Below are 15,824 nucleotides of genomic sequence, written 5' to 3'. Positions count from 1 at the left end.
CTTGCCAGAGCAGCGGAGCTTGCACGAACGACCCCTATGAATAAAACGGTGGCTTCGCATCACGGGCAGCGAGGAGGAGGGGGAGGCGTGGGCATTACATGGCATGTTTTCCCTCCTTCCTGGAGTCCCCTCGGCGATTGCACCCGCCCCGAGAGACAGCGCGTCCTCGCCTTCCCCCGTTGTTTGTGCGCGCTTGCAGGGGAGCGAGCTGAGAGAGGTTGGCCCCAGACGAGCCAGGCCGGGCGTTATTTGAGAGCGCTCGACGAAGGGCTCCGAGTCGCTGTCAACAACAGTGGTGACTAGGGGCAGAGCGCGAACACGCGCTCCGGGCCGGCGCCCATCAAACTCCCGAGCTCCCTCTGTCTCGTCCCTAGCAGCAGCAGCCCTCTCTAAACTTGTCCCTGTGTGTGTGCAGCCAGCCTCTCTCCTCCTCCCTGCCTGTCTCTCACCCAGTCCCTCCTCCTCCGGTGAGTGTGTGCGTGAAAGCCGAGCTACAGCTACTATCTAATTGAGGCGCTGGGATTCCTCACGTGAGAAGTTGATTTGTAGTTTGAACACGTGGCTCATTCAAAAAGCCGGAATATTCAAGTAATTTTCTTCCACTCCCCCACCCTCCTCTCTGGGTTTTTTTTTTTTAATTGAGAGGCGGCGCCAGCATGCACGTAGTGTGACATTTTCATAGTCCGCCTGCCGCTGCCAAACGGGCTTGGGGGCGAGACAAAAAAAGTAGTTTTCCCCCTCCTCTCTCCGCCCGCCATCCTGGTCCCCAAGCTGGGTGTTTTTCCCCCGTCTCCCCTGCGCGCCCGGATCCTACGGCAAACACTCCAGATTCCGATTTGGATACAGTTTTTTTACCCCGAGAGAGGAAGGCAGGGTGGGAGGGACTCCGGCTGCAGATCTGATTTTTTTTTCCACCTCGCTCTCGCTTTCTCTCTCTCTTTATCTTTCCTCCATCGCATTTTATTGTAGCCCCCTCACCAGCTTATTTTGCAAGCCGAGGCTGTGAGTTGTTGGGCGTGTGTGGATTGTGGTTTTTTTTTTTTTTAAACGAACAAGACCATGAATAAGCTGTACATCGGCAACCTCGGCGACAGCGTGAGCCCACTGGACCTGGAAAGTCTCTTTAAGGAGTCCAAGATCCCTTTTAGCGGGCAGTTTCTGGTGAAGACGGGATACGCGTTCGTGGACTGCCCCGATGAGAACTGGGCTATGAAGGCCATCGAAGCACTTTCAGGTGAGTCCCTCCGGGCACCCACCCCCGCACCTCTCGCCATCCGCTTCCTGCCCACACACAGAGAAGGTCCCCTCCTGTCCCCCAGATTTTCCCCCCACCCACCTCGCCAGTTCATCCCAGGGGGACCCCGAAATCTACCCCTTTCCCTGCCAGGGGGATGGGGGCGAAGCGAGAGTCGGCTCCCCGGGCCGCGCGGGGACTGTGTGTGCACGGGTTGCAAGTGGCCGGAGCTGGGGGGGCGCTGCTGCCGTGCCTGGCCGCGGGAGCTGGGGGGCTGTGGATCCCAGGCACGCCGGCAGGTAACATGCTCGCTGGCGTTTGACATCCAGCCAGCTTCTGGCCTCCGCAGCTCCTCGCGCCTGGGGCTTGCGCTGCAGCCCTGCGGGCTGTGGGAGGGGGTCCGGGGGGCGCTAGGCTGGCTGTCTCTAGCGGCGGGGAAGGCGGCCAAGGAAGTGTGTCCCCCCCCCCCCCCCATCACTCGCAACAGGCCAGGGCAAGAGGCAGCAGCCTGGGCCCAGAAACCTACCACGATGTGGCTCCCCTATTCCCCCCTTCTGCCCCCGACGGAAAATCCTGGCTTCTCCGCGAGCGTCCTGGGAATTGGGGGTGGGGGACGATTTGGAGAGGGGGAGGCCATGCAATTTAATATTTGCATGGTGCGAAGGCAAGGCTGGCGATGTGGAGGGGAAAGTGAGCCCTGCTTCCGGCATAACGTGCGGGGACGGCGGAGCGGACGAGCCTTGCTCTGTGCATTCAGCGCGCACCTATAGGCGCTCTTGGCCCCGCGTTTCTTGCCCAGCGTGCATCCCCGGCAGCCAGGCTGCGGGCTTGGCAGAAGCCGCCTTCTGGGTGCACTTGGAAGGAGTTGGCTGGCGAAGCTCCCAGCCTCACGCGTATTGCACAGAGGCGACGCATGCTGTAGCTTTCCCTGCAGGGAAGGAGAGTAACCCAAACTTGAGAGGGAAAAGCCATCGCCCCCCTCCCCGGGCTGGTCGGAGGGGTTGGCAGGGCTCGGGCCCTAGAGGGCTGCATTCCTTCGGGATTATTTATTTCGCTTTCCCTTTGACTGCCTCTCCCGCACCCATCACCGCTCGCAGGAGCCAGGCCGCCTCTCTGCCTCTACATCCTGTTTTTGTGTAAAATGTAATGTTGCCTATTTAATACGGTTTGCAGAGGCTTCAGGGGGGTGGAGGTTCCCGGGGCTGCGAGAGCCCTTCTGAAATGCATTCTCTTCACTCCCATCTCCCTCCAGAAAATGCCATGAAGTTTAAATTGAGGCCTGTCGCCCTGCGGGACGCGTTGGAGGTAGCCGGGGGAGGGAGGGGTGTCCTGCCCAGAATAGGCAAGTAGGGAAGACACAAGCGTTTCCACACAACCCTGAAGCATTCCCAATCGCTCTTGTATCCTCTCTTTGGGCTGTAAGGCCCTGATCAGCTCATCCGATCGAAATTTGTGTATCTGTATTACAGAGCCCTTGGAGAAAATGGCTCAAATAAAGGAAGAGGTCCACTTTCAAACAGCGTTATTCACTTACCTCTTCGGACAATTATTGTGCTAAAAGGAATCATTAAAATTCAAATCCCTTGGCCTGTGATAGCAGCAGCACAGTGGCAAACTGCAACACCAGTTAATGAATAAGATAATATGTTGCACTTTTAATTTCCTGTGGTGTTTTAAAACACCACAAATTCAGTTTGGGAAGGGTGTGGAGATGAGAGAGAGGGAGACATTCAAACATTTTTAAAAACGCTTCTCCCTAATTTTGTTTGTATTTGCAGGTAAAGTGGAACTGCATGGTAAACTCATAGAAGTTGAACATTCAGTCCCTAAAAGACAAAGGTAAATGATTTTTTTTTCTTGCTCTCAATGACCAGTCTGCCACAAAAATAAATACATTAAAAAAAAAAAAAAAAAAGCTTGTTATGTTTGTCTTGTGGATAAATTAGCTACTTTATTAAACTAAAAACCCACCATGATATCAGAAATAATTCCAGAATTGTACCCTTATATTTTTAATGTAATGTATTATCAGTCTGCACTGGATTTACAGAAACCAACCCTCTTCATGGAGGAAGCAGGTTGTGATTGAATGACAAATAATTATTAAAAAATTTAAATTCATGAGAAGAGTTAAATTTTGTGCATTAGCAGGAAATTAAATGGGATGTTTTGAACTGTGTAACAGGCAAGCATGTGAGCTTTGCTCCGCAACAAAAAGCATCTTGTAAATATACTTGTATACATACATTTTTTTGATCCTACCATGCTGGAGGCTGCAGCATTTTATAGCTAAGTAGTGTAAGTTTCATCTAGATTTAAGGAGGAATTTTTCTTTACTGTTTTGATCTGGCATGTACAGACATATGAGGAAACACTGATTTCTCTTTAGTAAAGACATGATTTATGCATCCTTTATTTGTGTGTGTGTGTGTGTGTTTCATTTTTGCAAAGTGAGTACTTCAGGGCTCAGTAGCATGTAGTTTTGTGGGAAACAGTGCTCAGATTCTTGCAGCAAAGCAGACTACTACTTCTGTACTACCTAGAGCATTGCATTCTGCTTTTTTTTCACAAATGTTTAAATTATACTACATTCTAGGTTTTCTAGAGAGTAATAACAAAATAAGTCAAACTTTTCACTTACTTGTTCCTGCCCTCCATTATATAAACAGCCATACTTCCCAGATTAAATAACTTTATTTAAAAAGTGCTCCTAACACATCCCTTAAACTTTTACAAAAAAAAATACAGAATTTCTCAAACAGTTGATTAAAAAGGTGTGTATAAATACTAGTTGCTTTATTGTTGGGAATCTGATTGTGGGATTAATTTTTGTTTAGCACTGGAGGGAAGCTTTGGTTGAAGAAGTATGGTTGTGGGATTTTTTTTGGTTTAATGTTAGTAGGAAAGTCTTTGTGTATTTATAGTATCTGGCTAGTTTTGTTATTTGGAAACTAATGTAATATGCAGTCTTGTTTGTTATGCAAGATGAATGTATCAACTGCAAATTACAGTAGCAAATATTCAACTTTATGTATGTGTAATACTGGTTAAATACATTCTTGTATACTTAAAAGGTTATTAGAGTTAAATAGAAGAAAATGCAATGGCAAATGTAGGAATTGATCAGTCTCAAAAGTACATTCCAGTCTTTGCTATATTGGCATATATTGCAATTAAGTTGTAAACAGAAATTTATGAATCTGAAGGACATACAAAAAGTGCACTGATATATAAACCGCTCTAAACATATTAATTTTATAATCACAAATGAAGTTTAGAAAAACTTCTGTATCATTTTTGATATGTTTAAATGCATATTTCCCTACTTTTAATACAGTTCAACTGAAAGTATAAAAACACATTGTTCTTTGTTTTGGGACTAGGCATGTTTTCATATTTGTGTGTGAACTAGCACTTTCTCTTCTACAACTTCCTTTTTTTTGTAATTCTGTAATTTATTGGAAGAAATGTTATATAAAACGTGAGCGTAAAGTTAGGTTTCCAAAATATATTGCAGGATACAACTACATACCCATATTTGTATTTTTATGAATATTTAGTTACCAAAATATCAGTATTATTTCCCACTTCAAACCATGTCTATTAAACATTAGTTAAACATGCTGTGTCTGATCAGAATATTTCTGAACTTCTTTGTAGAAAATTAAATTGCATTTCTCATAATTGAAAATAAAAATTCTCGCCTGTAGAAATCTACTTTAAAATTAATTCAGTAATGTCCATGCAAAAGTAGTTTTCCTTGCTTTTCTTTGAAAACTATGTAGTATTCTCCTTGCACCACATCGACAAGTTGGATTTTTTTTTTTCCTCCTACCATGGATCTCTCTAAGTATTGCCTAGTTGTTATGTTTCCAGAGTTACTAGGTATCTTTAAAAGTTAAGCCTTTAAATGTTGAGCTAAATAAGTAATTTAGCAATAAGAGATTATTTACATGTGTTTGAAGAATGGCTATAAAAGAGATGTATTTTAAATAAACCTGTATATCAGTACATGGGAAGTGTGGCAAATATAGTTAATGAGGGAGTCAGTCACAGTGCTGTGGAGAATCCTGTGTGGTGGTGTTCAAAAGACCCATCCAGTTTGTTAGTATGTTGAAAGTCTAGGGCTAGTTTTCCATGGATCTCAGCTTTTACCAGTGTGTGTTTGTTTGGTTAAATAAATTTTCTTTACTGTAACATCTATGTGGAATATAGGTAATGTCCTTCTTTTAGTATGCATAGCTGTACAATTAACAGCATGATAAAATTATTGCTGCATAAGAATAACAGCAAAAGTTGTTTGTAGCGCTTTTAAATTGCTCCGTGTATATTGTTGTAGTAACCTTTATCACTGTTTAGCTGCTGAGTGGGAAGTTCCTACTCATTTTTTAAAAATATGCATTTTTGTATTTGCCTGCATTTCTCCTCCACCCCCCAGAGGCTGGTGAGGTTGTGTTTTGGGGTGAAGGTAGGGAGCTGGTAATCCATAACCTTATCATGGAAAGGAAGGTCAAGAGGTGGTGTCAGTTAGGGTTCCCATAATGTTGTGGTGTGTCCAGAAGACTCGTCATTGTGAAGTGTGGTTTGTTATTCAAAGTGAAATGCTTAGACCCAGAAGTCACTGTATTCCAATCTGAAGCAGACACACCCACATTTGCAAAAATTACCTTTATACCTGCTGTGAAAGGTAGGTTGGGAATATGGTACTGTGGAGTGCCTACTGAAGCGTTAAGACAGATGCTGGGTACATTGCAACTGTAGCTGGGGTGGGGGAGGGCTGGTAAAGGATTTCTTGCAAGAAGGGTGGAGATTTTTGGGTGGGAGGTGCCTGGTGTTTCATAAACCAAAAGTTTATTCCTGATTTACTACTGAAATCTCAAGGGAATGTAAGGGAAATGTGGAATTTTTGCATTCAGACCGTATGAATCATGGAAGACTATTGCAATACTTCATAGAACTTTAAGTCACTTCATTCAAAACTTGGAGAAGACATTGTAACAATTTTGAGTGCTAGTCATGCTTTTCAAGAGAACACAGAGCATTGTTAGTTCTGATCAACCTTTCACATTAATTTAGTTTTGAGAAACAAAAATGCAGCAAGATGGATATATGTACACTTGTGGTGGAACCCTTTAGGGACCCCTTTCTGTGACTCAAGAGCAGCTGGTATCTAGTGGGGCAATGTACATGCTGCAATCTGATTATTCAGATAGCACTGGTGTGATGTGCAGTTTAGCTTAGTGGGGGGAAGGGTAGGGAGCTGACACTGACCACCTGAGCATTGCACATTGAGTCATTCCTTAAACATTTCTGAGAACATCCTTCAATCCCAGAAAAATGTATAGACCTTGACCTAAAATCAGGATTTTCTTTTATTTTTAATTTTATTTATTTATTTATTGCCTTAGGGAAAGCGTGCTGTGACTTTCTCTTTAGGGGCTTAAAATGGTTAGTTTACACTTACAGCTCAGATACTATGGTACTAGTGAGGCACTTTTCTAGCTGTGCGGATAGATACTGTTCCACCTCTGACTCTCTTGCTTTGTTTTTAAAAACAAATCCTAATCTGATGCCTTTTTTAAAAAAAAAAATTGTGGTAGTGGAGGAGGAATGATGAGGTACAGCAGATTGGTTAAAATGCACTGACTTTGACCTGTCATTTTGGCCACTAGTAACTCTCTGGTACAGGAAACCTAAATAAGCTTCTCATTATACTTTACGTAAAATCTCAATTAATGTGAAGTTTGGTTTGAGAAGAAATAGACCTTTTTAAAATAAAATTGTTTAGTGAGATACATATGAGCTTCATACTGTCAGTTGTGGATTAAAATTTGTGTATAATTTTAACATGAACGTGGTGTATGTGTTGGGAGTGAGGGGATGAATGTCTTATATCTGAAATGCTAAGGGGTGATTGAGCTGTATGTGGTGATTATACTTCAAGTGATCAGATTTTTAAGTTAGGGACACAATACTTATAGATTTTTGTTTTTGGTATACTGTGTGACTATAAGGCAGGGGTAAGAACACCGTGCTAATGTCACATGGGGTTAGTGCACTGTACATAAGTACATAAAATTGCCAAGTACAGAGCACTTTTTTGTTTTATGACATATTAGTGATCTGTTCGTTATGCTCAGTGTCTGTTACATGGGGGGGTGGAGCACATGTGACTGAATATCTCAAACGGCTCAAAATGAGCGAGAATCTGTTGCAGGAATTAGGAGTCAAAATTCTGCTTAGCAAGTCTTGTTTCTTAGTGCCTCCTTATCTACATTTGTTTTTGCAGATGTGAATAGTGGTGTGTTTTGTTTTTAAGGGAAGTTAATTATTGTTAATGGTGGAAAACATAAATTTGGCCAATTGTTGTGGCATGCAGTATGTAGTTATAGTGAGTATAGATTTACCCAGTTTATGGATAATTATATTGTAGGAAATTGCATTTTTGTAGGTCCTAGACTAGCCTTCTCACAATGAGAGAGAGAAGTGCACATAAGAGCACCCGTTTTTTGGCAGTCTCTTAAAGTGGGATGGATTATAAAAAGCTCATGGCTCTTTATTTAAATTTTAGGTTAAGCTTCAAATCTTTTTTTCCCTCAGCATTGTAGACCCTCAGCTCTGCAGGCATGCTTAACTTGAATCATTTTAAGTAAAGTATAATTAAAGAACTGTAAAACGTGGCCAGGGAGTGGTTAATCAGATTTTTTTTCTATATAGTAATTAGACTCCCTGAAAACTACAGCAGTGCTCTCTACATGGGGGTACAGCTTGAGGCCTTCCAGAATCAGAAATTATTGTAGAATACAACTGCCTACTTCATAAGTGGCAATTTGCATGGAGAACATGTTACTCCAGTGCTCTAGAGTCTTTCCTTGCTTCGGATTAGTTTCTAGGTGGAGTTTAGGGGATTGGCATATAAATCCTTAAACGATTTGGGACTTGGCTACATGAGATTGCAGCTAGGAGAGCTATCACAAAAAGAGAAGTAATCAGTGGAGCAAATATACCCCCAATTTAGAGGATATGGGGAGCCTGGTGGCAGAGTATTTTCTGTGGTGGAGCCTCAACTTTGGAAGTTGCTTCCCTTCTTGGTCAAAAGAGTATCTTTTTTTCCTTTTGGTAAGGCAGTGTGTGATGGCGAAGAGAGTTGCTAGATGTGTTATGATTTGCTATTTGGGCAAGTATGGTGTGTCAGGTGCAGAAGATTATTGGGGTGTGTCTACACTCCAATAAACACCTCTAACTGGCCTGTGTCAGCTAACTCAGGCTCATGTGCTGTAAAATTGCGGTGTAGACATTTGGGCTCAGGCTGAAGCCCAAGCTCTGGGACCTGAAATGGGGGAGGGTCCCGACGTCTGGGCTCCTGCCTGAAGTCAGATGTTTACACCACAGTTTTACAGCCCTGCAGTCCAAGCCTCGTGAGCCCAAGTCAGCCAATACGGACTAGCCGTGGGTGTTTGGTTGCAGTGTAGACATATCTTTGTTATATTTTGTGTATTTAATGCTTTGTATTGTATGAGCCAGGTAGGCTGTGGGTTAGCCATTCTAAAAAAAATGGTAAAGAAATGAAAATAAATTGAAATTGGTTACAAAATATTAGATGTTATGAAATAGAAATAAAGAAATTGCTTTTCATTTTTATCTAAGAATAAGAATAGGAAGATTTGTTCACAGTACAAGTATTTACAAAAAGTTGAAGTACAGTTCCGTAATACTTTCCCAAAAAACCTCAGTGTATTTTTTCAATTTTGTGCTTTCTAAATTTCTGTATACGTAAAAATCTATTCATGTATCTGAGAGTCAGTTAATTCTTTGATTGTCAAATCTGCATAAAGTGGTACATAGTAAAAACTGTGAGTTAACTGCTGATGAACACTGGTATACAAATGTGTCTTTTGTTCCTGCCTCACTTTTGAAGGAATCAATATTTTTGGAAAACTGGCTTTGTCAAGTGGAATGTTCAGGAAGCATATTTAAACCTGAGCCTAAAGGGTCTACTTGTATATATTGCCAGTTATCAAGCATATATATTTGTCTGGCCTTCTATCCAGTTGTTTCTCTGTGTGAGCCTTCCTTTTCCTACCTAAATAGCGCAAAAGATTTCAAAAAGAGCTGCAGCATATAATAGAATGTCACATGGTCTTGCATTGAGCTTGTGATGTATTAGGATGGAGATGATGGTATTAAGTAGTTCCATGCTTACCTGTGTCTGTAATTTCCAATCTAACAGTTAACCTGCCACTGAGGCAACTGCTATTTCCTTTTCTCAGTTCATCTACTGAAAGGACCATTTTGGCTTTTAAATACTGTGTATGCAGTAAAACTTCTTGTTTTGCTTTTGGCAGGTTAAGACAATTATCACAGCTTTTAAAATCTGTTTAATCACAGTCATCTTTTTTTTTTCTTTAACCCACTTTATTAGCAAGTCAAGATGCAAACTAGTTTGTATATGTTTATTACTTATCTTAATATTTAAATAGCTATGTATATTATGAATCAATTTCTGTAGGCTGCTGGAAATAACCTGCATTATGGGTTTTACATCTATAGTGCTTTAGTGTCAAATGAATGATGTTCTCCTGCAGAAGAGGATATTCATCATATGTTTACAATAGCAAATCTATAGTATAAACTAAAATACAGCACATTCTTATATTCTCATCACTTTGCAAAAGCTAGTTCCCCTTCAAAATAGTTATTATGAGAAAAGTCTGAAATACAGAATGTAAGTTACATTGTGTTCTGTATAGTTTTCTTTAGGAATCTTCCCTAGTCCCCTTTCTGTTTGCATACCGACTGCTGTTAGATGTCACCTCTTTATTTTAGGTATATTGGGATTGTACTCAACTAAAAATGGCCTTCTGTAAAGATATATTTATGAATATATTAAATTGCTCAAAATAAGATGCTCTCTTCAAAATCAAGAGTATTTGGTTCTAACACTTGGGTGGAAAAGTAGTTGTGCGTTTTCATCATAATTTGACAAGCACAAATTATGAAAATTATATGAAGAATAATTCATTTTTCAATTAGGAAATATTAAAATGTTCAAACATGAAAGGTGAGAAGAACTTCAGTTTCTATTTTAATCTTTATATTTTGGTGTGAGGAGTGTTATCACGGTATTTCAAAACAATCAGACAATAATATGCAGAACAGTGTTTCAGGTAAAAAGCCTTTTAATCAAGATTACATCCCAATGAACCACTTGCTATTTAAGTAGAAAATGGTTTAATGTCTAAAGAATTTTTCAAAATAGTTAAATTTCCTTTCTTCAGTATTAGTACAATTGGTTGAATATTCACTTTTGAAAGTTTAATTTTCATGCTCAGCTGAACTTTTGGAATGCTATTTTAAGATATGTAAGTCTACCTTATGTGTCTAATAGATCTTTTCCCTCTGGCAATAGCTGGTTGTTATTGTTTTGGTAAATAGATGTTACTCTCATATTGTGTATATGTAGCTAAAACTCAAAAGTGGTATTTGTTCATGGTGAACTCTTGAGAGTTCTAAAATATACTAGTGCATTGTCAAGTGTAAATGGAAATTCTGGTTATAGCAAACCTGCACTTATGGTGTTCCATGAGCAACCAGGTTTCATTGTGTCACTGTATATCTACAAAACTTGGTTTTAGTTGTGTTCACTTTAAGTGTTCAGAAAGGCATTTATTTGAAATCTTAGCCTAAATAATTTAGTTTTAAACTGAATTGGAATAAAGCTGAGCTTTTAATGTTTGACTGCAATCATTCTACATTTGTGGTATCAGAAAGGAATTCTAACCTGTTAGGTATAAGCAAGGCTAGAGGACCAGTTAAAACAGAGAGTGACACACAAACGCTATATAACAACTCTCTCATTATGGGATCTGAACTTAAAAAACTTTTTTCACCTATGTAGTCTTCAAAAGTCACATGAAGGCTTTTACATGAGTATGAATTTTTAGAATTGAGTCCTGACTTTGGGACTGTGACTGCACAAGAAATTTAGGAAAAGTAACCTGAGTTTAAGTGGGCTTGGTCTTCCTCCTTTCGCCACCCTTCCTCCCCTCCTTTTTTTTTTTTTTTTTTTTTTTTTTTTTTAAGTTTAAAGTGACATGGAAGTTTATTTTCAGGATGGGGCTATTTGCTTACAGATCTTTAGCGTTTACACTGCGGGAGGGTTCTGGATGCAAAGACAACTTGACTGGTTGTGCCTAGTCAATGAACATTTTCTTTTTCTACTTTTTTAGAATAAGAAATATTCAAAATTAACATTGTTTAGAAGGGAAGAATTGTTAATCTGTTCACTGACTTTCTTTAGCTTCTAAATTTAAACCAGGCAGATATCAAACACTCGTTTTATAATTGCCCTTCTTTACTCACGTGAGTATAGTTACCACGTGAGTAAAGAATGTAAGTGTAATTCTGGTGGAAACTACTGGAAAAAATTTTCTGAGAAAGTTCATTGACAATATGAATATATCATGGCGACTGTTGCAGCACTGAAATGGCAGAAGGAAACTTAAAAAAAAATCTCTTGTCTTTTTGGAATCATATTACTCACTTTGAAGTTGCCTTCCAAATATCTTGTTGCTAATATCACATGTACTGTCCACAGGCTGACTTCTTGCTGTATATGTGCTCTGTTGTTTATGTGAATTACTGCAGTATAGAACACTTAAGTTTATACCATCTTTCTCTTCCACTGAGTTGATTCAGATATGTTGACAATGATAATACACAGACTGTGTGGTCTTAATTGAAAAATTTAATATTCCAATGTGTGGAGAGAGCTCTCCAGTGTGTGTTCCTTTTGTTAGTGTAAATTTTGTTAAATTTTCTTAAAGTTAACTAGCGAAAACAGTTCAGTACTAAAAGTTTCTTACAGCAATGCCAGTCAGTCTTACTGCTAGTCACTAAAAAGCAAGAAAATTTGTTAGCACAGTGTATATGGCATACTTCACAGAAGTGATTTTTAATGAATGTTGAGATACTTCCCCCGATTGGATAATTCACTAACGAAGAGCTAAAATTTGCCTTATTCGAGCAAAATTCTGTTGATGTCACCAGGAGCTTTCTTGATTAAGGATGTCAGAATTTGGCCCTAAAAGAAGCCATTTTTATTTAGCAGTTATACATGGTTGTATTTCATCATGTGTGCAGAAGTTCTTAACCCAGAACACTTGTAAGAGAATCAGTAATCTTTCTGCCAGGTTGGACACTTGAGTAAACGTATAGATTTGGATTTTTATTTCATTTGAATTGCGTGTTACCAGAAACCAAGTGTGTCATTGAGCATACAGTCCGTATATTTGATGATAATTAAAATGAGGGGATCCGGAAGTCTAAGTCTGTATAGCAGAAAGCAAAAGTTATAAACACTGAATTTTATTATAACTCAGACAAGACAAATGGGAAGTACAACAAAGTGTAAGTAGGTGTCTGCCTTTCTAATAGATAATGGTAATTATTTTTCTTAATTTATGTTCTATTTGCCAAACTGATGATTCTCTCAAACCTCCTGATGAGTTTAATCCCGCTTCTCAAAGATTCAATAGCAGAGTGATGTAACAAGGTCTCGTATTGTGAAAACTCACTCTTACAAAAAAAAACCAGACAAACATTTAATAGTATACTAAGTATTATAACACCCAGACTTTAGAAAACTGTAAATGAGGGGAGGGGAAGTATGATACTTGAGTGTTTTGTTATTGGTTCATTGATTCACTAAATACCCAAATTTGGTGATCCTCAGAGGACTTCCTAGCCATTAATGCAAATTAGTAAGGTTCTACTGTACTTCTGTAACCTTATTTTAGCTTGATGATTATGTTCACATTGGCATAAGTCTATCTAACTACAAAAAATGTGCATTTTTGGTAGGTTTGACCAATACTCGTTATAGTAGAATTTGCACAGATTGTCTAAATATCTATGTTGGGGCATTTGGCCACTGTTTCAACCAAGAAACTGTTTATTTTGTTGCTTAAACACTTCCTGAAAACCTTGGATTTAGTATAGAAATGGAAAGTGCACTCTAGTATAACTTTTAACTTGAGTGCACACTTGCCCATGTAGCTACTCTATCGGTCCACAGTAGAGTGCCACTAAAATTGAGTCTTTGTCAGCTACATGGGACAGTACTATTAAGAATGTTTCAAACACAGAACAGTTGAATAAGCAACAGCAAATTGTTTGCCAAAATAATAATGGCAAAGGCTCTAGAACTCAAATTAGTAGTAGAGATTGGCTAGTAAAGATAATTTTTTACATGTGTAGGGTTTCTTTCTGGCTTGTTAGTAAAACGACCCACAAACTAATAACTTTCTATACTATTTTTCTTTAAAAATATTTGTCAGAGTGCAAGTCAAATTAATGTACATTGCCTTTTGTCCCTGCCCCCCCACGTTTACATCACTGTGTAGATACAGTTCAATTATCGCAAGTCTATACTACTGCGTGTGTGAAATTAAATCCAATGATTTAGAATCCGGGATGCTACTTTTGAATGCATGATCAGTAGTAGAGGTCCATCTTACTGCTTTTTGCTACAGGCAGCTTTCTGCTCTATGCCAGTGTTTTTGAACCACAGCTTTTCAAAATGGCTATTGAAATGAACAGTTGGGCATGTAAGATGTTGTCAAAAATTTAGTGATGCTTCAGCATATAAAGTTCCTGCAGTCCTGAAAATATAGTTGGGAAGGAATGGCTTAGAATGGGGTCTAGTTTTCTGAAGACCAATATGGGTGCCTGTAACAGGCAATATTCTGACAAACTAGATAAAGCTCTTGTAAATATTCAGTTGAGGAAAATCTTGCCTGGTTCTAAGGGGCTGATTAGAAGACCTGACCGTATTTCTTTAACATACAATTCTATGAACTTTTACTTTCGCTCTATAGAGAACACAGTTTGCAAACATATGCATGTTCTCTATTAAGCCACTTGGAGTTTCTCTGTCTTGAGGTTCATAACCATAGTTCTGCTGCTAATTTAATTTATATTGTCTTGTCCAGTACTTGGTAGGAGTAGGCATTCCCTGTTCTGAAATAAACTAAATATTTGCAATGTTTTTGTAGTGCAAACTAACGTAGAAATTGGACAGTAACTCCTAGTAAATACTGGTAATATTATGCTTGGGTTTTGAGTATTTGTTAGATTCCAAGATAGCTTTCCTCATGATTATCTTGGGTAATCCTGTATTTTAGTGCTCTGTTGCCTTTTCATAGTTTAATGGGGCTTGATTTTGAGTCCTAACATGTTCATTTTAGGATGAATAGCTGATTTTTCAAGTTTCTAAATGTTCTCTGTTTACATTATTGATGAAGTGCAAGTTTCTGTCTCATGAGAGATGGGTGTGGTAATACCTAGTTGTACAGAAAGTTTATCACTTTCCTATGGCAAATAACACATATTTGTTCATAGTGGAACTACTAAAATTATAATATGATACAATTGTAGTGTAATTGTTGAAGAGAAATGATATCTTCTCTGTGTGGTAATATAGTTCCATAGCTATAAACAGACTAATTTTTAAGTTTTTTATTTTTTTTTAAATTGGTTAGTTTTCTTAAATGTGGGCAAATAGTCATTGCAATCAGTACTTTTGATCTTACTTAGGTCTTTAAGTATCCAGCAAGTCAATAAATACAAACAACCTTAAACTCTTAACTATATTACTAAGTTAACAGGTACCAGGATAATATATTTGGTTGTGATATACTCTAGTGAGTCTCAGATAAGGTAAAATAAATAAAACCAATTTAATTTTACAATGTTCACTGTAATAGAAAATATGTAGCAAGCTAAAATGTAATTGATGAAGCAAAGATCAATTTGTGTTCCTTTTATGATTATCTTTGGGAACACACAGATATAAAGATATCAATACTTTGAATAGCATAGTCAAAAAAATAGTAGAAACATGCTGTAACTTTTGGGGTAGTTCTCTGATTATACAGTAGCTCGCATGTTCTAGGTTTACACTGTGCTGTAACATGGAAACCACTTACATTTTTACCAATGCGGCATGTGGCTTAAAAAAAGGTTAATATGTGTTATAATGTCTTATCTTCAAAACATATTATTTTCAGGAAAATAGGAAAGGAAATAAGTTGTTTGAAAGTTGGTGGTAGGAGCTAAATTTTCACTTAATATATGTGTCTGATAAACTTCATGGTAATTTTTCCTAGTGTTGTGAAACCAATGGATGAAAGTCTTTATTTTGGTAAATAGAATTCACAACTATTGTGTAAAAAGGAAACTTACGTATTTTATATACATAGAATCTTACTGTAATATAAACTGCTTCTGAGGGATAGCTTAAAATACAATGTAAAACTAAGTATGATTGGAGTGTTGCAGAGTTATATTTTTGTGAGCAGCTGAATTTGTCAATGGAATTGAATAAAATCTGTTAGTGACACTTTTTGTAGGGCCTGATGCAAATATTCAATTAACATCTTTACAATTTCTGTGAGTTACAGTATTGTTTAAATCAGTGGGCTAAACATAGCTTACGTGAATACAACATAAAAGTGAAACACTAAGTTATGATAACTTTTATTGAATGGCTTATCTGAAAAATACTATTACTAAAAATAGTTTTACATGA

At 38.7% G+C, this 15,824-nt stretch overlaps 1 protein-coding gene across 1 annotated transcript in view; it reads left to right on the top strand.

Moving 5' to 3' along the window:
• The first annotated feature begins 763 nt into the window (after positions 1 to 763).
• The window catches only part of IGF2BP3 (insulin like growth factor 2 mRNA binding protein 3), a 174,656-nt gene continuing 159,595 nt past the window's right edge, over positions 764 to 15,824 (top strand). The window contains exons 1-2 of the mRNA XM_032773880.2: positions 764 to 1,234; positions 3,013 to 3,073. Coding sequence (XP_032629771.1) covers positions 1,060 to 1,234; positions 3,013 to 3,073 — 236 coding nt within the window. The 5' untranslated portion in view covers positions 764 to 1,059. The remainder of the gene's footprint in view (positions 1,235 to 3,012; positions 3,074 to 15,824) is intronic.

The sequence above is a fragment of the Chelonoidis abingdonii genome, chromosome 2, assembly GCF_003597395.2.
Source record: "Chelonoidis abingdonii isolate Lonesome George chromosome 2, CheloAbing_2.0, whole genome shotgun sequence".
Classification (NCBI taxonomy): domain Eukaryota; kingdom Metazoa; phylum Chordata; order Testudines; family Testudinidae; genus Chelonoidis; species Chelonoidis abingdonii.
This window is presented reverse-complemented; position numbering and strand designations above follow the sequence as displayed.